The following is a 27,701-nucleotide window of genomic DNA, read 5'->3' on the forward strand; positions in this document are numbered from 1 at the left end:
AGTGGAATAAAAACAAACAAAGAAGAAAGTTTGACCGCACAGCTGCTGTGAGATCAGTGTGCTGACAACAATGCCTCCAGGCATGAGCCTGACATCCCAGTAGAGGTGCTCGTACGGTCCAACAAGAAATCTGAAGAGACCCGTTGAAGCGCTGACGTAGGCGTGAAACGGCCGTCGTCACATCCTGCTCACCTCCTCCCTTGTTCCACTGTCCCGGACCGTCTATGTGATGGCGTTTTAAAGGCTTGAATAAAGATTGTTGCACCACACTGGACCGGTGAGTGTTGCCGTAATTCTCTTCAGATTTCTTGTTGGAACAGTGGAATAGTTAGACCTTTCAGTACCATATTCAAGTCCCAAGATGGGACTATGTTGGATTTCCTTGGACAGATTCTGGAGGCAGCTGACATGAACCTCCTTATCCATCGATGGTCTGCCAGGTTCTGATCGAAGTAGGATCTCAGGGCCGACACCTAGACCTTCAAGGTACTTGGTTTTAGTCCTTTTACATAAGCCGTCCTGTAGAAAGTCTAGGATTATTGCCATGTCAGGGTGAAAAGGATAAATGGGAGTGGATCCAAACCACACCGAGGTGGTCTTCCACATTTTGGAATAGACAGCATTTATGACCTGTTTTCTACATTTTTGTAAAGTGGATATGACAGCATCCGAGAGGCCTCTAGCTCTCAAGATTGTGGTTTCAAAAGCCAGGCTGCCAAGCGTAGGCTGTGGGGAGCCAGGTGAAAAACGAGACCTTGACATAGAAGGTTGTGGTTCAGTGGCAGGGTCAGAGGTTCTTCTGAGCTCACCAGTTTCAGACCTCCAAACCAGCTCCTCTTTGGCCAGAGAGGGGTGATCAGGATGGTTTTGACCCCGTGTTCTGACCTTTTGCAGTCTTCGGTAATAACAAAAATGGAGTGAATGCGTAGGCTAGCTTGAAGCTCTACAGGTGAGCGAAGGAATCCACCCTTGATTGAGTTTTGTTTGGACCTATGGAGAAATAATGTTCTGTTTCGGCATTTTCTCGGCTTGCGAATAGGTCTCCGGGAGACACCATTTTTTGGTTATATCCTGGAATACTCATATTGAGGCTCCATTCCCCTGGGTCTATATCTGTCCTGCTCAGAAAATCTGCTTCGAGGTTGTTGGATCCTTTTAGGTGGAGAGTTGACAAAGACAGGAGGTGATATTCTGCCCAATAAAAAAATTCTTGCTAAGACCTGCTGCAGACTATCGAATTTTGTGCTGCCTTGATGACGTAGATAGGCTAAGGTGGTCATGTTGTCGGAGTAAACTCAGACATGAGTTTCCTGGATTGGTTTTGCTGCCCTCAGGGCTTCCTCTACCGCTCTCAATTATCTGAAATTAGAGGACTGGTCATTCATCTTTTTGGGCCAGATTCCTTGAAAGACCCAGAGATGTCACTGCTCCTCAACCGCGTTTGCTGGCGTCTGTTGTAACTGACGACATTGGATATTGAATCCAAGGTATTCCCTTTGCCAGATTTTCTCGGCTGAGCCACCAGTTGAGGGATAGCTTTATATGATGAGGAAGAGAGATTCTTGTACTGAGTGTCTAGTGTTTTGTCCCAGCAGGAGAGGATAAACTTTTGGGGTATCCTCGAGTGAGCTTGGGCCCAAGGAATTGCCTGAATACATGATGTCATCGATCCCAGTACTGACATTGCAAATCTTAAGCTCACCCTCTTCTGGGTTTTTAGGGTGCAAACCCCTGATCTTACGCATAATTAATTGGTGACTGGAAGAAAAGATTTTTGGTTTTGGGAATCTAGGAGGATTTCTAAAAAGACTTTCTTGGTTGATTTCCCTTGATTTACAATCCAGCCTAAAGATGTTTGGGTATGTAGGACTGATTGGGGATGCCCTCTTAGACTGGAAGGAGCCATAATGAGAAGGTCATCCAGGTAGGGGACGATGCAGATGTCTTGCTTCCTGTAGAAGGCTACTACTTCCGCCATAATCTTTGTGAATGTTTGGGTTGCCGATGATATGCCAAAGGAAAGTACTTTGAACTGAAAGTGATGTACTTCCTGGCCTAGAGTGACTGCAAATCTCAGATACCGATGGTAAGTTGGATGGATGGGTACATGGTAGTACACCTCTTGGAGGTCTATGGTGACCATGGCAAAGTTCTTCCCAATCAATGGTATTGTAGTTTTTACAGATTCCATTTTGAATCGTTGATACATGATGTATTGGTTTAATTGCTTCAGATTGATGATGACGCGGTAATCCCCACTCGGCTTTTTTTTTTTTTTTTTTTTTAAATAAGAAACACATGGGAGTAATGGCCTTGGGCCCTGCTCTGCTTCCAGATCTGGTGATATTACTGCAGAGGATAGCATCTGCTGGAGTTCTGTATACAGAATTTTCTGGCCTTGAAGATGGAAGACATGTCACCTCTAGTCTTTGTGGGGGAAAGAAGGAAAACTATTTTTATTCCCCTTCTGCCTGAGTCCAGGATTTTTTGGTCTGATGTTATCTCTTGCCAGCTTGAAAAGTAGCTCGAAACCCTGCCGCTTACTTGTCTAGCGTCATTTCCTATCTGAACGGGGGTTATGAAAGATATTCCTTCCTTTACCTCCTTTTGGGCAGCTCCATCGTCTGGTTTTACCTTTCCCTCTGTATCGAGGGGTCTGAGTTTGAGGCTGATGAAATGGCTTCTTGAGTGTTTTTGGCTCAGGAAGTTTTTTTCTTTTTGTCGGTTACTTTCTCCAGTAAATCATCTAGTGCAGGACCAAATACGTATTCACCTCTGAAGGGAATAGAGCATAGTTCAGATATGGATAGGATGTCACCGCTCCACATCTTTAGCAACAGAGCCCTTTGGGTGGTGTTGGAGAGTACCGACGTCCTTGCAGCAATGTGAACTGACTCAGCAGAGACGCCTGCGAGGAAACCCGCCGCTTTCTGTAGGAGAGGTAAAGAGGCCAGAAGGTCTTCTCTCGGAGTACCACTCCTAATATGGTCTTCCAGTTGTTGCAACCAGAGAAATAAGGTTCCAGTGATGCAGGCGGATGCAACATTTGTCTTTAAGGAGGTTGCTGATGCTTCCCAGGACTTTCTCAATAAGCTGTCCATCTTGCGGTCAAGTGGATCTTTAAGTTGAGTTGAGTCTTCAAAGGGTAGCATAGTTTTCTTGGCTACCCTAGCCACCTGGATATCCACTTTAGGGATTTCAGTTCAGCACTTTGAGACGTCCTCATCTAGGGGAAAGCCATCCTTCATGTCACCTGGAATGTTCAGCTTCCTTTCTGGGAATTCCCATTCATCCAGGATTAAATTTTGGACGTTGTCATGGATAGGAAAGACCATATTCCTTTACATTAGACCACCGAATTATTCATCTTAGATCGAGTGGTATGGTTTCTCCTCCAACTCCCATCGTATTCCTGACTGCTAGTAGAAGCTACTCCATATCTTCTGAATAAAAGAATAATTTTTTATTATCCTTCGTATGACTGAGTAAGTTCATCTTCCTCCATCCATTCTTCAGGGCCTGACTATTCAGCTTCTGAGTCAGATATATCCTCAGGGGCATATTTCCTCTTTTGTAAATTTGCGGGGCCCCCTGTAGAGGACTGGGAGAAGGTAGCCAGGGATGACCACCTCATGTCACACCATTCCTCTCACTTAATCCATCTGGGATGGCTGTTCCTCCTAGACAATTTTCTCTGTGCATAGCTGACGAAGCTTTTTTTTTTTTTTTTTTTTTACAGCTGGAGGTGAAGTTTTTTTTATTGCAGATGGCACATTTGTGATTTGCAGCTTTTTCCCTTAATTTTGGTGCAGGATCTTTGTCTCCCTAGAAAAGAGGAGAGGGGAAATTCCCATAAGGATGGATCCTGTACCAAAGGGGGTGCCCCCTTACCAGATATACTCACTGGGCCACGGTTTGCACTGGGCTCTGCAGATCTAAGAGAAGCCACATCCACCATTTAGAACCTCAGTCCTACCTTATGGAGTCATCCGTCAGGGTCCTTTTATACAGGAACAGAGACTCAGCGCTTCTCATCCAATAGGATGATATCTCTCCCCCTCCGTGATAGGTCCGTTCTTCTGGCGCCTTCCCAGTTTGAAATATTTCAAATTTTCCGACAAAATGGTGGTGCGCTCCACCGTGGAACGAAGGGCGGAAGTGACGTCGTGCCTTCTCTCCCGGCGGGGTACGTCTCCTTCCTGCGTATGTTCAGGACTGCTGGAGAGTGCGGAAGCCACCGCCGGCATGCAGGCATGAAGGAGAGAGAGCTACGAGGCTGGGGGGCTATGGGAGGCCCCCAGCCACATCTTCACCATCCAGCATTGTCAGCGGCATCGGAGGATGGTGCGGTCCCGCCGCGGCAGAAGCAGCTGAGGGAGAAAGGTCCGGGATGATAGACAGTGTCGTCGGCCCACCCTCAGGAACATATGAAAAAACTTCATCCCTTAGGGACAGGAAAACACTGGGGATTGAGGGAAGGGGAGGGCTATTTAAGCCTCTTGTTTCCTGTCCCCAATTAGGATGGGGAGGCAACCTCCTGTGTGCGGTTGTGGAGGGGATTACAGAAAACATGGGTAATTTTGTATTGCCTAAATGTTATATTTAGTGGACACATTTCTATGTGTTATTTATCCGGAGGAGGGGGGTGGGGGGGTGTTGATTATCTGATTTGAGAGGTAATTCCAATAAGGGTCTTTGATTAAGGGACGAATGATTGTTAGCAGTGTGAGCTCCGTATACTATTCCAGGGGCCGATGCTTCATCTTTCACTATTATGCTATTATCAATATCTCTCCCTCATCTGTGGTAAGCAGGGTACATCTTTAGGGCTGTTAGGGGAAAAAAAAAAAATCCCTGTAGAGCGAGGGCACCATGCCGCTGAACATTAGGGTGCCAACCTCCGCAAATAGGAAGGGTAATCAACAGGGATTAATAGGGTTAGTGCTGGTCATTTCCTATGCATCAATTAAAATATCCCGTTAATTGAATTTTCAGAGCCTCTCATAACTCAGTTCAGATTTTCTCTCTGTATTCCCCTTGCCCATTTTCTATCTTTTTATCTTTCCTGCATGTGCTATAATTATAGACAGAGAAGGGCAGTCAGGATTTGGCTGTGGAGCAGAAGCACCATATTGTCCACATTAGGGTATTAACTAGTGATGAGCGAATATACTCGTTACTCGAGATTTCTCGAGCATGCTTGGGTGTCCTCCGAGTATTTTTTAGTGCTCGGAGATTTAGTTTTTATTGCTGCAGCTGAATGATTTACATCGGTTAGCCAGCATGTGGGGGTTCCCTAGCAACCAGACAACTCCCACATGTACTTGTGCTGGCTAACATGTAAATCATTCAGCTGCGGCAAGAAAAACTAAATCTCCGAGCACTAAAAAAAAAAAAAAAAAAGAAAGAACCCGGGAGGACTCCCGAGCATGCTCGAGAAATCTCGAGTAACGAGTATATTCGCTCATCACTAGTATTGAGCCTTGAAGCCAGGAATGATAATTTACCTCCCTTACTTTACCCAGCTCTATAAATATAAAGATTGGATTAACCCTGAGTGAGAAGTATTAGTATTAATAAAAGTTATTTTTTTTAGGGGTTTTCCCTTGTTCTTGTTTTTTGTGTTTCACTGGGAATTTTGCCCATTCCTCAAGACAAAATTGCTCCAGCTCCATCAAGTTAGATGGTTTACTCTTTTGAACAGCAATAGTGATGAGAGAGTACTCATTGCTCGGGTTTTCCAGAGCACGCTCGGGTGATCACCGAGTATTCATGACTGCTCAGAGATTAAGTTTTAATCGCCTCAGCAGCATGATTTACAGCTATTAGCCAGCTTGATTACATGTGGGGATTACCTAGCAACCAGGCAACCCCCACATGTACTCAGCCTGGCTAATAGCTGTAAATCATTCAGCTGCCGTGATGAAAACAATCTCCGAACACTAACAAATACTCGGAGGTCACCCCTGCGTGCTCGGGAAAACCCGAACAAGTACACTCGCTCATCAATAAACAGCAATCTTCATGTATGACCACAGATCCTCAACTGGAGTAAGGTCTGGGCTTTGACTAGGCCCCTCCAAAAGATTTACACGTTTCCTTTAAACCACTAGCGTGTTGCTTTAGCAGTATTCTTTTGGTCTTTGTCATGTTGGAAGGTAAGCCTCCATCCTAGTCTCAAATCACTGACAAACAAGCCAGTTTTGCTCAAGAATATCCCTGTACTTCACACCATCAATTTTCCTTCTCTACTCTGACCATTTTCTCTATCCCTGCTGCTGAAAAACATCCCCACAGCATGATACTGCCACCACCATATTTCACTGTGGAGATGGTGTTCTTGGGGTGATGATCTCTGTTTTGGCACCAGATATAGCGTTTATCTTGGTGGTAAAAAGTTCAGTTTGGTCTCATCTGAACACAGTACCTTCCTTAATACATTTGGCAAGCCTTTTGGCAAACTCAAAACAAGCCTTACACACAAAAATTGGATGTTAAGGCCATGTTCACACAGTGCGTTTTTTACTGCGGAACCGCCGCGATTTTGCCGCTGCGGCTCCGCAGCTGTTTTCCATGCAGGTATGGAAAACAGGAACCACTGTGCACATGATGCGGGAATCGGGAAAAAAAGCCGCGCTGAATAGCTGCGGTAAAAAAAGTACCATGTCACTTCTTTTTGCAAAACTGCAGCGGTTCTGCACCCATAGACCTCCATTGTGAGGTCAAACCCGCAGATGAAAAATATATCTGCGGGTTTTACTGCGGTTTGTGGTGCAGAACCGCTGCAGTGTGGCTGCCCCCCCGTGCCCCAATCCCACCCCCCCATGCTCCGATGCCACCCCCGTGCTCCGACGCCCCCCCCCGTGCCCTCATCTCCCCCCCTTATACTTACCCGGCCTCCCGGTGTCCGTCCGTCCGTCTTCTCCCTGGGCGCCGCCATCTTCCAAAATGGCGGGCGCATCCGCAGTGCTCCCGCCGAATCTGCCGGCCGGCAGATTCGTTCCAAAGTGCATTTTGATCACTGAGATATAACCTCTCAGTGATCAAAATAAAAAAAAAAAAAAATAGTAAATGATCCCCCCCTCCTTTGCCACCCCCATAGGTAGGGACAATAAAAAAATAAAGAATTTTTATTTTTTTTTCCCACTAAGGTTAGAATAGGGTTAGGGTTAGGGTATTTTCAGCCATTTTAACCCTAAAAAACTCCCTAGAAAACACACAGACTCTGCATAGAAAACTGCATAAAAAAACGCACTAAAAAACGCATCAAAAAACGCACCAAAAAAAGGACCTGCGTTTTCTGCCAAGAGCTGCGGTTTTTAGTGCAGAAAAAAAAGGATGGAAATCAGGAACGTGTGAACATGGCCTAAGGCTTTTTCTGCAACCTCTAAGGAGTGTACGGCTTATGGACAGATACTCCAGTCTCTGTTTGGGAGCTATGCAGCTCCTTCAGGGTTACCTTTCGTCTGTGTACTGCTTCAGTGATGAATTTCCTCCTTGTCCAGGCTGAGCGTTTCGGTGGGCAGCTCTATATTGGCAGGTTTTATGTGGTGCCATGTTTTTCCATTTGAGGACAATGAATTTGATGATCATCTTGGTCTTCATGGTGTTGTTTGGTTAGTCATGCCTCTTGCTTAATGGTGTTGCAGCCTCTGTAGCCATTCAGAAAATGTAAAGTGTATATACTGACAGGCCATGTGACACTTAGGCTATGTGCACACGATGCGGATTTGCTGCGGATGCGCAGCGGATTTTTCTGCGCAGAAACGCTGCAGATCCGCACAGTGATGTACAGTACAATGTTATTCAATGGGATAAAAAAAAAAAAAGCTGTGCAGATGGCAGGGTGGATAAAAATCAATGTTTTTTTTAAAAAAAAAAAAAATCAAAAAAATTGGATTTTTTTGATTTAATTCGGATTTTTTTTATTTAAATCGGATTTTTTTCAAAAAACTGCTTTTTGAGGAAAATATTTTACCATCCAAAGGTTCTTCCATCATGAGATAAAGCCGAGTTGTTTAACTCAGTAGAATAGAGGCTGTATATGTGTAACATTCACAATGCCATGCTCTTCCAGAGGTTTCTGTAGGATTAGTGGGCAGTTTCTCTCCTATATTATCACAGACGCTCGCTTTACTTACGCAGTTCTCAAAACTGAATTTGACTCCGCAGAGGTCCTAGCCTCTTCTTCACGGCAAAAATGTTACAACATGAACAGAGTTGAGAAAAAGACCTTAATCCTATTGTTCTACAAACCTATGAATACAGAATCAACCCCTTCAGTGCCAAGTCCAAGAAGTTAGACAATATGTTTCTGATTGTTTGGAGTGGAATAGATCTGCACAACACAAGAAGAATGTGAATCTAAGTGTGAGGAGGAGGAAGGGCAAGCAGACAAGAAAATGAAAGTGAAACTTTGAGCACAATACTGCAGCATAGCCACAGACAGACAAGTCTGGATCTGTTTGTGTGTACGATCTGAGGTTTATTACATTATTTCCTTATAATGGCAGCAGGCCGTAAAAGAGACCCAGTTTGGGAATATTTTAATGAAGCTCCTTCGCCTATCGGTAAGGCAGGTATGCGTGCAAAATGCAAACGATGCAACAAAGAGATGCAAGGCCTGGTGGCGCGAATGAGGCAACATCATGAGAAGATGACTCATCTTCATCACCGCACTTCTCATGATGTTGCCTCATTCGCGCTACCAGGCCTTGCATCTCTTTGTTGCATCGTTTGCATACCGATAGGCGAAGGAGCTTCATTAAAATATTCCCAAACTGGGTCTCTTTTACGGCCTGCTGCCATTATAAGGAAATAATGTAATAAACCTCAGATCGTACACACAAACAGATCCAGACTTGTCTGCCTGTGGCTATGCTGCAGTATTGTGCTCAAAGTTTCACTTTCATTTTCTTGTCTGCTTGCCCTTCCTCCTCCTCACACTTAGATTCACATTCTTCTTGTGTTGTGCAGATCTATTCCACTCCAAACAATCAGAAACATATTGTCTACCTTCTTGGACTTGGCACTGAAGGGGTTGATTCTGTATTCATAGGTTTGTAGAACAATAGGATTAAGGTCTTTTTCTCAACTCTGTTCATGTTGTAACATTTTTGCCGTGAAGAAGAGGCTGGGACCTCTGCGGAGTCAAATTCAGTTAGGTAGAAACTTTGATTTAAATCACTGATTTAAATCAAGCCTTACTGACTAGTGATTTAAATCGTGATTTAAATCAAATCTACCCTGGCAGATGGTGCGGAAAAATCAGTGCGGAATTGCTGCGGATTTGAGAGAAGTGCATGTCACTTCTTTTGTGCGGATCTTCAGCGTTTCTGCACCCCTCCATGTTAAAAATCCGCAGTGGCAAAAACCGCGGCAAATCCGTGGCTGCGGATTCTGCCAGGAGATGCGGATTTTGTGCAGAAAATTCTGCACCTCTTTTCCTACGTGTGCACATGCCCTTAGACTGCACACAGGTGGACGTCCCGTCACTAAGCATGTGACTCATGAAGGTAACTGCTTGCACCAGAAAGGATTAGGGGCTTCATCGCCAAAGGGGTGAATACATATGCATGTGCCAATTTTTAGTTATTTGATCCCATAAATTTAATTTATGCCTATATTTTTCTCATTGCACTTCAACAACTTAGATAATTTACTGCTGATGCAGCACACACAAGTCAGATTACAAAAACATTTAAAACAGGTTGTAATTAGAGTTGACTGAATTTTTCAAAATTTAGCTCCGAATACAATCGGCGGCGAATATTGTATTTACGATATTCACCAAACACAGCCGAAAGACTCAGTCAATGGAGTAGAAATGACAGCATATGTTCAGAACTGATCAAACAAATTCGGCACAAATAGGTTACCAATATGGCATGAATATATGTCAAATTCAGATTTGGCGACCAATTCCAAACATTCGCTCAACTCTAGTTGTAATGTAACAAAATAGGTAAAAAGCCAAGCGGGTGAATCCTTTTGCAAGCCACTGTAGTAACACTGGACTTTTCATGTCAGTTATTGCAGAATTATCATGACCTTAGGTACGATCCTTAAAGGGAACCTGTCACCAGGAAAAACACCATTAACCTAAAGATATGGTGTTAATAGCATTACTAACCTGCCCGATGCCCACACGCAGCCGAACAGTAAAATTAACTTTATGCTCTCTGAAAGCATACTGGTTTCAGTTATGGGGCAGTGCCAGTTCAATCACCGGCAGATGCAACTACATCCCTGGTCCTGCCCGACAATGGCTCTGCATTATGGCCGGCTGTCAGTCAGGGCCAGGAGTGTAGTTACAGGTGCTGGTCATTGAACTGGCACTGTCACCGTGACTGAAACCAGGATGCTGTCAGGGAGAATAAAGTTAATTTTCTCCCCGCAACGTTCGGCTATGTCCGGGCACCGGCCAGGTTAGTAATGCCATTAACTCCATATCTGCAGGTTAATAGCGTTATTTTCTTTTTCTGCTTCTGCATAGCACAATTTCCATTTTTATCTTTTTGATTTTATCTACTTGGAAGTAAGCTTTAGCAGACGGCTTGCTGCAGCAAGTGTGCACATTACAGGGCGTCTGATATTTCTCTATACAAAGAATGGTTAGTTTAAAAGCCGCCAGGGAGCGAGCCGCATGGGGGACTAGTCAAACAGGTGGTGGGTCCACCGTCGCTTGTCCCCACCTGCTCTCTTGGGGTGACCGGTCTCTCCTTGCCTGGGTGTATCACTCAAATGGAGCAGGTGGGGAGAAAACTGCAGGGGACGCAACCCGTGGCTGGCTAATGTAAATCCACTCCATTCTAATATATAGGAGTGGATCTGCAGTACCTCAATGCAGGCCCTCTCCAGTAGACAGTTGTGTGTTATCAGACCACTACCAGCATTGGGAATAACAGAGTGTTAGGTATGGCACCCCGACCGATCAGATGTTGTTTATCCATCCTAAGCCTAGGTCATTAATATAGTATTAGTGAGTAACCCATTAAAAAAGTTTTGCCGCAAAAGACATTTATCACTTATCCAAAATATAGATCATGTTTCTTATTCAAACCTGGCCACAGCGAGAAAACAGATGACAAACCGTCCATAAGGCAACGTTCCCATGTTCAGTATTGTACATCAGTATTTGTAGGCCAAGACCAGTAGTGGGTGATAAATAAAGAAGTGGTGACGTGTTTCTATTATACTTTTCATCTGATTGTAAGCCAAAACCAGTTGAGGAACAAATACGGAGGTAAAACACTGACCATATAAAGGGAACCTGTCATCAGGATTGTGCACAGTAACTTACACACAGTGTCAGGTCGGCGCCGTTATACTGATTAAAATGATACCTTGGTTGATGAAATCCATCTTGTGGTTGTTGTGTAATCTTTATCTTCAGTTTTGAGTTAATGATATGCCTGTGATCCGGGGCTGCCTGTGGGGGTCTTCATGTGGTGCTCTGATTAGGTATTCAATAGTATGACTTCTGACAGGTCATATCTATATCCCTAGGCAGGCGGTGCCTACGCTGCAGCATGATCGCATGTATAATGTGCATTTCATTATTTTATTTGATGCTATGAATAAATTCATTAAAAAAAAAAATTCTGTCTCAAAATGGCGCCGGCTGCAACGGCGCAGTAGCGCCGCCTTCTTGGAAGCAATTTTTTTTTTCTCTAGCAAAATGACGGTGCCTGAGCAGTAATAATTAATAATAATTTTATTTCTATAGCGCCAACATATTCCGCAGCACTTTGCATTTTAGAGGGGACTTGTACATACGACATTACAGCATAACAATAAGCACATAGATCAAAACAGATACCAAGAGGAGTGAGGGCCCTGCTCGCAAGCTTACAATCTTTGAGGAAAAGGGGAGACAAAAAAGGTGGATGGTAACAATTGCTTTCGTTGTTCGGACAAGCCAAAGTGTAAGGATCGGGTGTTCATGTAATGCTGCATGAACCAGTTATCAGCCTAAGTATGTAACAGTACAGACACAGAGGGCTATTAACTGCATAAAGCGTGTGAGAACATTATGCGAGGAACCCAACTGTGGTAAAAATTTTGAATGGGCAACACAGGGATAGTTAGGTTAATGCGTCGAGGCGGTAGGCCAGTCTGAACAAATGCGTTTTTAGGCCACGCTTAAAACTGTGGATTGGGGATTACCCTGGGTAGTGCATGCCAAAGAATTGGTGCAGCACGTGAAAAGTCTTGGAGACGGGAGTGGGAGGTTCTGATTATTGAGGATGCTAACCTCAGGTAATTAGCAGAACGGAGAGCATGGGTAGGGTGGTAGACTGAGACGAGGGAGGAGATGTAGGGTGGTGCTGAGCCATGGAGTGCTTTGTTGGTGAGGGTAATAAGTTTATACTGAATTCTGGAGTGGATGGGTAACCAGTGTAATGACTGGCACAAGGTAGAGGCATCGATGTAACTGTTGGTGAGGAATATGATCCTGGCTGCAGCATTCAAGACAGATTGGAGCGGGGAGAGTTTGGTAAGAGGGAGGCCGATTAGTAGAGCGTTACAGTAGTCCAGAAGAGAATGAATAAGAAAAACAGTGAGAGTATTTGCAGAGTCGAAAGAAAGAAAGGGTTGAATTCTAGAAATGTTTTTGGAGGTGCAGATAACAAGAGCGAGCCAGTGATCGGATGTGGGGGGTGAATTAAAGCTCGGAATCAAGTATGACCCCAAGACAGCGGGCATGTTGCTGGGGAGTAATGGAGGAACCACACATGGAAATGGCAATGTCAGGCATAGGCACATTAGTAGAGGGAGGAAACACAAGGTGTTCAGTTTTTGACAGGTTCAGTTTCATACAGAGGGAGGACATGATGTTAGAGACAGCGTTAAAACAAAATCACTAGTATTTTCTAAAAAGGTAGGCATGATATCAGGAGTAGAGGTGTATAATTGGGTGTCATCAGCATAGAGATGGTACAGGAAACCAAATCTGCTAATTGTTTGACCAATAGGAGTGGTATACAAAGAAGAGGAGGAGGCCTAGGACTGATCCTTGAGGAACTCCAACAGTAAGGGGAAGGTGAGAGGAGGAGGACCCAGCAAAAGATACAGTGAAGGAGCGGTCAGAGAGATAGGAGAACCAGGAGAGAACGGTGTCCTTGAGGCCAATGGAGCGGAGCATAGCGAGGAGGAGCTGATGATCTACCGTGTTGAATGCTGCAGAGATCCAAGAGAATTAGCATGGAGTAGTGACCATTAGATTTAGTTATTAGTAGATCATTAGAGACTTTAGTAAGGGCAGTTTCAGTAGCGTGTAAAGAGCAGAAATCGGATTCTAGAGGGTCAAGAAGAGCTATCTGAGAGATAGAGGATAAGATGGGAGTGTACCAGGCGTTCCAGGAGTTTAGAGATGAGGGGAAGATTAGAGAAAAGTCTATAGTTCGCGACACAATTTTGATCGAGGGATGTTTTTTTTAAGTAATGGATGTATGATGGCATGCTTAAATGAGGAGGGAAAGATAACAGAAGAGAGAGAGGTTGAATATTTTTGTAGGGTCGGTGGTGACAGCAGGGGAAAGGGACTGGAGGAGATGTGACGGAATGGGTTCACTAGTGCAAGTGGTCAGGCAAAAAGATGCAAGGAGACCAATTACTACTTCTTCTGTGACTGGTTCAAAGTCAGAGAGTGAGCTAGATGCAGTGGGGGAGGGAGGAGAGTGCATGGTATGAGGGGATTGGGAGATAATTTCCTTTAGGATATGGTCAATTTTTTCTTTGAAATAATTGGCCAGATCGTCAGCGCAGAAATCCGTGGTTGGGGCCTGCACTCCTGGGTTGAGTAATGGAACGTGTCAAAGTCGTTTCAGGTTATTGGATAGTGAGGTGATGAGGATGTTGAAATAGGTTTGTTTGAAGAGGTGAAGGGCAGTGTTGTATGTTTTAAGCATAAACTTATAATGGATGAAATCTTCAAGTAGGTTGGATTTTCTCCACAGACGTTTGGCGCACCTGGATCACCGCTGTAGGAAACGTGTTTCCAGCATGTGCCAGGGTTGTCGCCGTCTGTGCCGTGTTGTTCTATGTAGAGGAGGTGCAGCATCATCCAGGGCACATTGCAGTGTTTCATTATAATGCTTCAGGGCAGAATCAGGACTTGAGAGGGAGGAGATAGGGGCCAATGATGACTGCAAGTTCTTCATTAGTTTCTGGGTGTTAATGGCCTGTATATTTCTATATGTGTGGAAAGAAGGTTGTGGTCAGAGAGCGAGAGGGGAGTTTGTGAAATCATCAACGGAGCAAAGCCGGGGGAAGACCAAGTCGAGGGAGTTTCCGTCTGTGTGTTGGAGAGTTAGTAAGCTGCGAGAGGCCAAAAGGAGGAGGTTAGAGATAAAAGGTGGGGAGAGGGGAAAAGCAACGGGGATCTTGAAATCACCCATGATGAGGTTGGGGATGTCACAGGAGAGAAAGTGTGGAAGCCAGGTAGCAGAGTGATCCAGGAACTGATGGGAGGGGCCGGGAGGACAATACACCACCGCCACTCGCATGCAGAAGGGGGATGCAGAGTCTGACAGCATGGACCTCAAAAGAAGGGAAGACAGTAGCATCTATTGGAACGTCGATAGCTGCTACTGCGCATGCGGTGCCGACGCCATTTTGAGAAATTTTTTTTTTTTTTAAATTACTTAAAATTTATTTATAGAATCAAATAAAAAAATGAATTGCACATTCTACATACGATGCAATCCTGCTGCTGCGCAGGCACCGGCGCCTGCCTGTTTAAGGTGATTTTTCTTTTCAATATATTTAATAATCATTATGTAAACTAGGGGGCAGGTCAGTGAGGGATCAGTGACCTGTCAGAAGTCATACTGTTGAATACCTAATTAGAGCACCACATGAAGACCCCCTACCCCCAGGCCACCCCGGATCAAGGGCATATCATTAACTGAAAATAAAGATTAAACAACTACCACAAGATGGATATCATTAACCGAGATATAATTTTATTCAGTATAACGGTGCCAACCTGACACTGTCTGTATGTTACTGTGCACAATCCTGCTGACAGGATCCCTTTAATATGTGCACATGGCCTTATAGTGATTAGTAGGAGTTTCAGAAATTAATTTTCCAGAGTTTACTATGATGGATAGGTTACCAAGACAGCCCATGTAAACCAAAACCAGATGTGCAATGGCAGTTTCACAGTAGGTTGCAGACAAGGAGTTCTTCCCAGGGAAGAAGTAACATGCGGTTAGTTTGTGAATAGGGAAAAATTACAAGCAGCAGCAAGTACAAAAAGTAAGCGTTTTATTTTACATGAACATACAAAATTATAAATGAAAAAAGTCCAGCAGATTTATAAAAAGCACTTTTAGATCAGCGCCATTTTACATCATTGGAAACCCCAGACTTTCTTCTTTTCAGGCGATAACGTTTGCGGCTTGCAGCGTTTTGCCTTTGCACTGAGACATAGGAAAATGGATTTGTGGAACTTTGCTGATTTAAACAGATACCTTTCTTTGATGGAGGCTGGTCCACAGGAGAATGGTGGTCGACAGGTGGCCGCTTCCGACTTGTATCGCTGCTGATTTGAGCCATTTCTCCTCGAAGGGAATTAAGTGTTCTCTCCTATGAACACCAGAAAACAATTGAAATGGTGAACAACAACAAAATGTTACAGCCAGCCATCACAATGGCCGACGACCATTAAAACGATACTAGAACATTCCAAATACAGAACCCGCACGCACTATAATTTCTGCCCCCATTCTTTGTTTTCCTGTAGTAGCTGTATAAGGGCCAAGCTGAAGATTTTTTTTTACCATTTTGGTGTAAGCATGACATTTTCAATACTTATTTAAAGCTGTGTGCACACGATGCGGAATTAGTGCGGATCCGCAGCGGATTTTTCCGCGCAGAAACGCTGTAGTTCCACAAAGTGATTTACAGTACAATGTAAATCAACAGAAAAAAAATGCTGTGCTAATGGTACGGAAAATTCCGCATGAAAACCGCTGCGGATCAAAAGAAGTAGCATGCTACTTCTTTTGTGCGGAACTGCAGCGTTTCTGACCCCTTCCATTATAGAAATCCGCAAGGGGTAAAAAAAAAAACGCAGAAAATCCGCATCAATTCCGCAACAAAAACACACAAAATCCGCGGCAACTCTGCACCTGCATTTTTTACCAGGATATGCAGATTTTGTGCGGAAAATTCTGCACCCCAACCTGCAATGTGTGCACATGGCATTGCACTGACTGTAAGACTAACAGGCACCCAATTCTGCCCTCTTGCACACCCCAAGAGTTGTACCAAAGATGAGGAGCTGGGCGCCAATAATAGGCCCCATTCCCTGAAGCCATAATAACCAATCAGCAAACCACAACAGCGCGAGCCCTAACCGGCAAACCACAACAGCGCGAGCCCTAACCGGCAAACCACAACAGCGCGAGCCCTAACCGGCAAACCACAACAGCGCGAGCCCTAACCGGCAAACCACAACTGCGCCAGCCCTAACCGGCAAACCACAACTGCGCGAACCCTAACCGGCAAACCACAACTGCGCGAACCCTAACCGGCAAACCACAACAGCGCGAGCCCTAACCGGCAAACCACAACTGCGCCAGCCCTAACCGGCACACCACAACAACGCCAGCCCTAACCGGCAAACCACAACAGCGCGAACCCTAACCGGCAAACCACAACAGCGCGAGCCCTAACCGGCAAACCACAACAGCGCGAGCCCTAACCGGCAAACCACAACAGCGCGAGCCCTAACCGGCAAACCACAACTTCGAGAGCCCTAACCATCAATCACAGCGTGAGCCCTAACCATCAACCACAGCGGGGGCCCTAACCAGCAACCGCAGCATCTAAGAGGTGTCCTCAGTACAACGCTCAGACATCCCCTCATTACGCCGCTATTTGATACTGAAAATTGAAGGAGAAAAGCTACTTAACGCTAGACTTTCCTCCAGACATTTACACAACCATACCAAGATTGTTGCCTTTAGTTTCACAAAACGGTGCAACATGTCCCGTCTCTTAATCCCTTCACGACAGCTTCAGTTTTTTTCCTCCCCTACTTCCCAGAGCCATAACACATATTTACTTCAATATAGCCATATGAGGGCTTGGATTTTTGAGGGACGAGTTGTACTTTTCAATGACACCATTGATTTTACCATATTACCATACTAGAAACCAGGGAAAAAAATTCCAAGTGCTGAGAAAATAGCAAAAAATAAAAAATATTGTCTTTTTCTCACACTATTTTCACTTCAGGTATATGGTAAAACTGACCTGATAATATGAGTCTTCGGGTCAGTACGAGTAGGCACAGATTAAATATGCATATTATTTTCTTTTTTATATTTAACTGGAGAAAAAAAACTTCAGACATTTACATGAAGAAAGTTTTAGCGTTTGTCACCATCTTCCAAGACCCGTAGCATTTTAATTTTTTGAGATCTGGGGCTGGGTGATTGCAATTTTTTTGCTGAAGTTTTTATTGATCCCATTCAGGGATAGATATGATGTTTTAATGTGTCAGCTATAAAAAAAAAAAAAAAAAAAAAGAGAAAAAAAAAACAAACAAGATTCTGGAGTTTCGTTTTTTTTCCCCTCTTATTACACAGCTCACCAATCTGATTAATTACTGTATATTTTGATAGATCGGACATTTCTGAATGCGACGATACCAAATATGTTTGGGGGAATATGGGGGGGGGGGGGCGATTTGAACTTCTATTTATTATTTTCTTCTGCAGGCCCCCTGGCTGTCATGACAACCCACCGGCGCCTTCCTATTACATGACAGGATCACCAATGGGCGGAGCTTGTGATACGCTTCTGGCTGGCACGTACTAAATTCCGCGGGTAGGGATTGAAAGCGGGATTTAACTGGTTAACAGCCACAGGTGGAGCTCATGCCCACCTGCAGCTTTTAAAGGCATATGACAGCTGAGTAAATCAGCTGCCATATGCGATGAAAGAGAAGGGCTCAGTGCCGGAGCCTGGATCAAATTCAGGCACACGAAATATGTTGTGAATGGGTTAACATGAACCTGTTAGGTCCTATAACAGTGATGCACAGTCAGCTGTCATGCTCAGGAATGCTTATAGCCACTGATCTCAGTGATGTGACCGGTGACTGTAGCTGCTCTGGGCACGCCTGTTGACAAACCGACATCTCCAAGGAGAAAGTTAAAGGGACTCTGTTCCCTCCAAATTCAGGTGACAATCTTCAGCCATAGGGGCGGGGTTTTCGGGTGTTTGATTCACCCTTTCCTTACCCGCTGGCTGCAATATTGGATTGAAGTTCATTCTCTGTCCTCCGTAGTACATGCCTGCACAAGGCAATCTTTATAGGCACGTACGTCGGAGGTCACGCTTTCCCTGAATGCAGTGCCCATAGAAGGGAGGAAGAGGAAGGGATTGTGGAGGCAGAGCGCAGGATTCCGGGGCCATAACTGACGTTCATGGGAGGCAGGTGGTGTTACAATGAAGTCAGGAGGCAGGGATTTATTCCAGGCACCGCACGCCCCAAAGCTTGGAAGAAATCATTAATAATAATTTTTTATTTATATAGCACCAACATATTCTGCAGCACTTTACATTATAGAGGGGACTTGTACAAACAATAGACATTACAGCATAGCAATAAACACAGACGAAAACTGATACCAGGAGGAATGAGGGCCCAGCTCGCAAGAATACCATAAAGATAGAACACAACATTTCTCAACAACAAGACCGTTAATATGAGACATACAAGTAGGACTAATGCAACATTTCTATTATCTGTATGCCCATATTAATTGGTCATAGGCATCCCTGGGGTGACAGATTTCAGTTAAGTATATATAGAAATTCTGGTTAGGCAGAATAGATTCAGTGAAAATGTTCATATTCCCGCAGATATTGTATCTATTTAAGATTAGTTCCAATGAAAATATTAAAAGAAATACAACAATTAATTCAAAATACCGTATATTTTCTAGGAGAAACAAACCTAGAGTACAAACTGATACACTTTATATCCCTAAGAATAAAGGAGGGCAAGGATGCCCCTCAGTGGTGCGTTATTGCAGAGCTGCAGTGCTCTGAGCAGGCGCTTGTTGAGCCACCTCCCTGCAGGACCCGGATGCAGCCCCGCGGCCTTGTACCAAGGGTCTCAGGGAAGCCCGCAGGGAGCTGACTCCGTGCGCGATGCTTCCCTATGCCCCTGGAACGCTGTGATCATGTTTGATCGCAGTGTGCCATAGTGCCGAATGTCAGCTGCGATAGTCAGCTGACACCCGGCCGCGCTCCCCCCCGAGAGCGCGGCCGATCGCTATGACGTACTATCCCGTCCCTGGGAATTAAATCCCATATCACCTTGATGGGATTAAGGGGTTAGACTACATGTATAAGGAACGTATAATTGTCAGCTCACCTGTTCTGCAGTATTTTATGTCCACAGCTCGCACGGAAGAGGCTGAGCAACCAGTCTTAAACCAAACGATCAAAAATATGAAGAATCCAGCGAGCAGCTTTGTTCACTTAAAATATAGCTTTTAATGAGCCATTAAAAAAGAAAAAAAAATATTCAGAGATGTACAATGGTGATCCACAAAAAATAAATAAATGCAGGACAGTGCTTCATTTATTTATTTTTTGTGGATCACCATTGTACATCACTGATTTTCTTCTTTTTTTTTTAATGGCTCATTAAAAGCTATATTTTAAGTGAACAAAGCTGTTCGCTGGGTTTGTCATATTTTTTCGCTTGATTAAAATACATGTGGAACAATGATGATCGGCACAGGATAACAATTCAAAGACACTTAATAGTATCTTCCAATATCCCATCTTTGTTTCATTTAACATCTTTAATACAGATTTATTGTCGCTACTCTATGTCCCCCCATAATAATGTGCTATGTTAAGAAATGATTGTAAAACGGCCATCTTGTAAACAAAAATTATACTGAACTCAATGTCATGTTGAATTTTAATTATTTTATTGTCAATATTCTGTTAATATTTGGCATTTCTCTAAATAAAAATCCATGGTTTAAAAAAACTAAAACAAAAAAAACACACAAATGCTCCTTCTCTTTATCTTCTAAGAAAAGTAAAGTTTCAAGGTTTACTTACATAATCTTCACATTTAGCCTCCCAATGAGAAATTAGGTCTTTAAGCTTCTCAATCGCACTGTCCTTTTGCAAAGTCATATCCATAAGTTGTTCAATTTGTTGTTTTTGTGTCAACAGCACCTTAAAAACAAAACAAAAAATTAAAGAAGTTACTATACAATTACTGAAGGAGAGAGATCAGCATTTAGAGAAGTGCAGAGAATAAGTCTTACCTTTTCAGATTCTTCGAGCTGAAGTCTGGTTTTTGTGCACTGGTTAATCTGACTCTCCAGATCTGCAGAAATATATTTACACATGAAAGAGCTAAATACAGAGTCACTCAGAAACCAGATCTATACAAAAACAGTCATTGAATTGCCTAGTATAGACATGATGAGGTCTTACAATTTTACCCGAAACAATCATTGATTGAGGATACTTCACACTAGGATTTGGAAACCAAGGTCCCAGAGTCTGGAGGAAGAGTGGAGAGAGACAATCCAAGCTGCTTGAGGTCTAGTGTGAAGTTTCCACAATCAGTAATGGTTTGGGGAGCCATGTCTTCTGCTGGCGTAGGTCCACTGTGTTTTATGAAGACCAAAGTCAGCACAGCCATCTACCAGGAAATTTTAGAGCACTTCATGCTTCCCTCTGCCGACAAGCTTTTTGGAGATGTAAATGTAATTCTCCAGCAGGACTTGGCACCTGCCCACACTGCCAAAAGTACCAATACCTTGTTTAAAAACAACAAAAACAACCGTATCACTGTGCTTGATTGGCCAGCAAACTCGTCTGACCTTAACGTCATAGAGAATCTATGGGGTATTGTAAAGAGGAAGATGAGAGACACCAGACCCCACAATGTAGACGAACTGAAGGCTGCCATCAAAGCAACCTGGGCTTCCATAACACCTCAGCAGTGCCACAGGCTGATCACCTCCATACCACACCGCATTGATGCAGTAATTGATGCCAAAGGAACCCCGATCAAGTATTGAGTGCATTTACTGAACATACACATCAGTAGGCCAAGATTTTGGATTGTAAAATCATTTTTTCAAGCTGGTGTTATAAAGCATTCTAATTTACTGAGATAATGACTTGAGTTTTCATTGGCTGTAAGTCATAATCATCAACAGAAATAAACAGATGAAATAGATCAATCTGTAATGACTACATACTATACGAGTTTCACTTTTATTGAAGAACTGAAATAAATTAACTTTTTGATGATATTCCAATTTTGTGAGATGCCCCTGTATAAATCCCCTGCCTAACAGTCCATGTATTACACAAAAACGGATCTTTAGAAGAAGTATTTCTGAAGTCCGTTTATGATATGCAAGTGAGGGCTTTGACTAGCAGATGGAGCATTACGGTCCCCAGACTTGTTGGCCCACTTAGCATGTTTCTATGCCTCTGTGGGCATGACAACATAACTTACTTCGTGCATGCGCGTGGCTTCTTCCCGTTATCACTGATCCTCTGAATCCGGGTGCATGTATGCGGGCTTCAGAGAGGTGCACTGCACTGCACTGCACTTCTGATCATGCGCGGTGCACCTCACTGAAGCTGGGACGCGTACACACCGCTTCAGACCACAAACCCGAAGTTAGCGACTGATTTACTAGAAAATTATGCCCTTTCGCAGAAGAGTGGGGGGGAAATGTTCTGTACAACAATTTATATTTATAAAAGCCACCAGACTGCCAGCCTCAGACTAATGATCGGAACTCTAACCCTTCAAAAGTGCTGACAACTTACCAGCAGATTTCCTTTTCAGTTCCTCTTGAGCTTCAGAAAGATCACTGGTAACCTGTTTATATTTTTGTTCAAATGCAGCAAATTCTTCTGGATTGTCATGGATCGCTGCAATGTGATGATGAGCCTCCACTGCCTGCATCTTGATTACTGCCAAATCACTTTGCATAGATGAGAAGAATCCTTGAAGAGGTCTGCTGAGCTCATCTACCTGGTGTGGAAAAAAAAGAAATGCTCGCTCGGTCACTTTAGCAAAATTTTCATATGGAGAAATTTTCATAACAGATGAAATACAGGACAGTGCGTCAGAAATCCCAAGTAGGTTGAAAAGTAATGATCAGGCGTGTATTAATGCAATGAGTTCTGCCTTAGGCCAAGCTTAAAACCAATAACACTCTCCTACAGGCAAAGAAACCCCATAAAGGTGTATGCTGCTGCCACCAGAAAGCGGACACTAAGTATTAGAAAGAAAGTAAGCTCCTCCCCTGCAGTATACACCTGCATGCTGGCTCCCAGAGAACCAGTTCAGCGCAAGAGCAGTAGGAGATCAATAATAACAGAGTATAACATGTCAAATTACAGAACAAGCACAGAGCCATTAACAGGGTGGGTGCTGTATCCACCAAAGATTGGCTCGGAGATCAGGATTTTAAAGTGAGTACACAAAAATCCCTATTTCTCCTTCGCCTCATTGGGGGACACAGACCATGAGACATCCCAAAGTAGTCCCTGGGTGGGTACAACATAACAGATCAGGCCCTGCTTAAGCGCTGTCTAAGAATGCGCTACCGGGGCCTGCAGAGTCCACCTGCCCAGACTCACATCTGCGGAAATCTGGGTGTGAATATTGTAGTGCTTCAAGAATGTGTGCATATTGGATAAGACTGCAACCTTGTCGACCTGCTCTGCCGACACCTGGTGCCTAATGGCCCAAGAAGCCGCTATCGACGAAGTGGGGAGTGCCCTGATCCCTGCTGGGATAGGCTAACCTCTGGATGGAGTAAGGAATCCACCAGGCTAACATGGCCAATGAAGTGGCTAAACCCCTTCCTGCAACTGTCAGGAACCCCAAATAAAGTGTCCAACCTTCAGAAGGACGCCATCCTCGATACATACCTTCTCAGAGCACTCACCTCGTCCAGAGTATGGGGAACCCATTCCGTTTTGTAGACTGTTGCTGAACAAGACGAGGGAAGAACGATGTCCTCATAACAGAGGGTGTACGATACCACATTGGTAACAAGGGACAAGGACAGCATGAGGACAACCTTGCCTTGATGGCAATAAGGAAAGAGTCTGAAAGGACAGGGCAGCTAGCTCCAAAGACTTGCCTGAATGACGTGACCACAGAGAAAAAGGCGACCTTCCATGACGGTAAAGTCTGTCCGGATCAAAAGGAGTCTACTGTAAGACCCCCCCAGGACCATTAAGGTCCCAAAGATCTAACGGTAGGCGATAGGAAAGAACCGCATGGGAAAACTCCCTGCGAGAAAGTCCCTATATGCAGTTTTGTTGCAATAAGACCGAAAAGGCTAAAATCTAGAGACTTATAACGAGCTGAGCATCAGGCCTGAATCTAGATTGTTTTGAAGGAAAACTAAAAAAAAAAAAGGGGGAAAGGCGTCCGTGATCTCTGCCCCAAGCAAAACGCATACTGAGGCAGGCTTACAAGCACTAGTCGCTGACAACTTGTTACAAGCACTAGTTGCCTGGGTCAGAATCGGTTCCTGGAGAGCAGATCTGGACGATCCGACAACCGCCAGAGGGGAAAAAAACAAAACCTGACGTGGTCAGTGCAGATCGCCCAGGGATCACTGGGACCCCTTCCGTTCCCTAAAGACTCTCTGAAGTAGTGGAAGAGGGGTGACGGAACTGGTACCATGGAAGAAACAGAGCATGCACTGCGATGTGCTTTTGCATCTCGAGACCGAACTATGAACTCGAGTACATTGGCATTCCGTCTGGATGCCATCCAATCTACATCCGGAGTGCTCCAGTGAAGGCAGATCTGTTGGAAGACTTCCGGATGAAGTTCCCACTCACTTGAGGCGAGACCCTGGCGGCTGAAGAAGTCTGCCATCCAGAGTTCTACTCCTGGGATGTGTACTGTGGAGATGACCGAGTAATTGATCTCGACCCATCGAAGAATATGAGGTACCTCAGCCATGGTCGCCTGGCCGCAGGTACCTCCTAGATGACTGACGTATGGCACAGCCGTGGCGTTATCCGATTGAATTCGGATGGGGTTATCCACCAGAAGGCAGTGGACCTGCTGTAGGACTAGACGTGCCACTCAAATCCCCAGAACAATGATCAGGAGACTGGATTCCAGAGATGACCGGAGGGCCTTAAGCAGTGTGGTGACGCTCCCCAGGCCAGAAGACTGGCATCGGTAGTCACTAATAATCATTGAACCGGGAGAAAGGATCTCCCCTGGATGAGGAAGGAGCTCAGAGACTACCCTCTGAAAGCCTGTCTAACCTGCAGAAAACAAGAGGAACGAAGGGAACTGCTTACATTGCTGCCACCATTTTTCCTCAGAACCCTCATAGCAAATCGAATGGAATGCGGGGATGAGTAACCAAGTGCGCGAGCTCCCTGTTGAAGGGTCAAGGATCATCTTCAAAAAGGATATCTACTGGGCTGGAAATGAGGAAGACTTATCTAAGTTTATCTGCCAGCCCAGGTGAGAAAGGGTATCGCAAGTGATATAGTCGGACTCAGCGCAGTCCTAGAAGCACGGCTAGAAAGTTGTCCGGATAGGGCAGGACGAACACGCCCTGAGGGTGCAAGATGGACATAACTGCTGCCATGCCCCTTGTGAAAACTCTCGTAGCGGTAGCAAGGCCAAAGGGCAAGTCATGACCTGAAAATGATGTTTGCAAATGGGGGATGGGGGAAGGGGGAATCGGAATGTGGAGGTAAACATCCCCAAATGCCATGGATGCCAGAATCTCCACTTTTTTCCATTGAAGTAATGGCCGAATGGAGGAACTCCATCCAAAGAAGGAGGACCCTGTGAAGCTTGTCAGAAGTTTGAGGTCCAGGAACGGTCTTACTTTTCTGTCCCCTTTTTGGGACCAAGATCCCTCAGATCTAAACTGTTTTGGGCAGCCCTTCCACAGCTGGTTGGGTTTATAGGAAAAATGTGATCCTTTGTTACTGCATGGGGAACGTTCCCAACTTCCATTCTCTGAACCATAATGCCCTTCTGAATGTAATGGCATTTGCTGCTGACAGCGCCGCGCAACTAGCCGCATCCAAGAGGCGTGAACCACATAGTCTCCAGCTCAAGAGATTTGATTGGCCAGCTGTACTGTCTTCGGGAAAAGGTTATTGTTCTGAATCAAAGTAGTTAAGGTCTCCGGCCAGGAGGCCATTGCTCTAGCAACCCATGCGGCGGCTAAGTAAGGGCAGAGAGCGCTGAACTCAAGGCGGTAAGACGGAACAAACCAGATTTGCTATCGGACAGTGCGTGGTATTTTTAATTGATGACCCATCAGGCAGGGATACTGGTAGGTATACCACAGGAGATTCTACCCGGTTAAGCTGCCAAGTGGGAGAATGTGCGGCTGAATCCAGGAATCCAGCAGGTCAGGAAAAAGCCGTCTTGCTATCGCCACTCTCTTTTGACGGTGCAGAGATAAAATGATGAACCCTCGATCCAGCATCCTCTTAACAGGGAAGTGGAGAGGGATCGGCCGCCTTCTTGCATCATCTGCTAAATAGTGGTGATGAAGAGGGGGCTGCTCAGAAGCCAAAAGAGTGCCTCTGTACATCCACGGAGTTCAGGTCCCTGGGTGGACAGGGCTGGTTGTCCGGTGTTAAAGGGAACCTGTCACCCCGTTTTTTGAGATTGAGCTATAAATACTGTTAAATAGGGCCTGCGCTGTGTGTTCCTATAGTGTATGTAGTGTACCCCGATTCCCCACCTATGCTGAGAAATAACTTACCAAAGTCGCCGTTTTCGCCTGTCAATCAGGCTGGTCAGGTCGGGAGGGCGTGGTGACATTGCTGGTTCTTCCTCAGCTTTACGTTGGTGGCGTAGTGGTGAACAAGCAGCGCGCGATCTGCGCTGCAATCCCTTGCATCGGTGGGGGCGGCCATCTTCCTGGGGCCGCGCGTGCGCAGATCGAGTGCTCTGCTGCACGGTGCTTCAGGAAAATGGCCTCGGGATGCCGCGCGTGCGCTTTAGAGATCGCGGCGGCCATTTTCCCAAAGCCGAGTTTGCATCTCGGCTTTGGGAAAATGGCCGCCGCGATCTCTAATGCGCACGCGCGGCATCCCGCGGCCATTTTCCTGAAGCCCCGTGCAGCAGAGCACTCGATCTGCGCACGCGCGGCCCCAGGAAGATGGCCGCCCCCACCGATGCAAGGGATTGCAGCGCAGATCGCGCGCTGCTTGTTCACCACTACGCCACCAACGTAAAGCTGAGGAAGAACCAGCGATGTCACCACGCCCTCCCGACCTGACCAGCCTGATTGACAGGCGAAAACGGCGACTTTGGTAAGTTATTTCTCAGCATAGGTGGGGAATCGGGGTACACTACATACACTATAGGAACACACAGCGCAGGCCCTATTTAACAGTATTTATAGCTCAATCTCAAAAAACGGGGTGACAGGTTCCCTTTAAGCCTGGCTGCAGAAGAGGATACATGGAGGCGACACCGTCTATCAATGTTGTGGGGAGATCGATGCCCTTTAAATGACCTGTCGTCCCTAACAATTAGACCAGGCATGCCATCCCACGTCGTAGGGGGGTATACGTGGAGGGGATACCCCACGTGTTCGCATATTGGCTGAAAAAAAAAAAAAAAGATACCGCGCTTGAAGAGGCTTCTGTCTAGTGAATCGCTTATCTGGACATTCCCTGTCCGGGTGAATGGCAAATGCTCTACGAGGAAGTTTAGTCTCCTTTTGAGGGACACTGCGTGATCTCGTAGAGCAGAACTGGAGTCCTCGTCAGAGATTGGTTGATGGTCTAAATAGGCAAATCCATCCTTTTCTAAAGCTCTGGCGAGTCCAGATCCAAGGCAATATCCGATCCACATTCAGAGTCTTGTTCTCAGCAAATCATTGGTGAGGGAGATCAGGAAATGAAGCTCCCGTTTTCTAGACGCCTGTACGTTCCTAGAATACTTGCGGCCCCTGCTAGCCGACAGCTCCCATGTAGGAGGTGGACCATCTATATCGGTCCTGCGAGCACTCCGAGCCACAGAGGGATTCATTTTCTTGGTCAGAGAAGCCATGGATTGCGGCAGTGATGAAGCCCACTCAGGGGAACTAGGTACTCTGGGATAAGCTAGGATCGGTGGCAGGCTCATGAGCTCATTTGGGGTCCGCGCTTCAGACTGGCCCTGTGCCTTGCAGACCAGGGAAGACTGGCCCTGTGCCTTGCAGACCAGGGAATACTGGCCCTGTGCCTTGCAGACCAGGGAATACTGGCCCTGTGCCTTGCAGACCAGGGAATACTGGCCCTGTGCCTTGCAGACCAGGGAATACTGGCCCTGTGCCTTGCAGACCAGGGAATACTGGCCCTGTGCCTTGCAGACCAGGGAATACTGGCCCTGTGCCTTGCAGACCAGGGAATAGTGGCCCTGTGCATTGCAGACCAGGGAATACTGGCCCTGTGCCTTTCAAACCAGGGAATACTGGCCCTGTGCCTTTCAAACCAGGGAAACACTACAGGGGAAAATGCAGGGGAGAGAGCAGTACTTCTTTACCTGGGTAATGATGTTGCTGAGTCGTTGTGCCCCTTTAATGTAAATCCGTCGCCCCTGTGTGAGCCGGCCGGTGGACCAAGATGGCCACCAGGAGTTGCAGAGGCGGTGCCAATTCGGGGGGCGGATC

General features: G+C 45.4%; 1 protein-coding gene across 1 annotated transcript in view; it reads right to left on the reverse strand.

Moving 5' to 3' along the window:
* Positions 1-27,701, reverse strand: part of KIF20B (kinesin family member 20B) — a 195,013-nt gene that overhangs the window by 59,595 nt on the left and 107,717 nt on the right. Inside the window, exons 16-19 of the mRNA XM_069753484.1 lie at positions 21,853-22,060; positions 20,322-20,383; positions 20,110-20,229; positions 15,483-15,597 (exon numbers count right to left, since the gene is read on the reverse strand). Of these exons, the coding sequence (XP_069609585.1) occupies positions 15,483-15,597; positions 20,110-20,229; positions 20,322-20,383; positions 21,853-22,060 (505 nt within the window). The remainder of the gene's footprint in view (positions 1-15,482; positions 15,598-20,109; positions 20,230-20,321; positions 20,384-21,852; positions 22,061-27,701) is intronic.

The sequence above is a fragment of the Ranitomeya imitator genome, chromosome 2 (assembly GCF_032444005.1).
Source record: "Ranitomeya imitator isolate aRanImi1 chromosome 2, aRanImi1.pri, whole genome shotgun sequence".
NCBI lineage: Eukaryota > Metazoa > Chordata > Amphibia > Anura > Dendrobatidae > Ranitomeya > Ranitomeya imitator.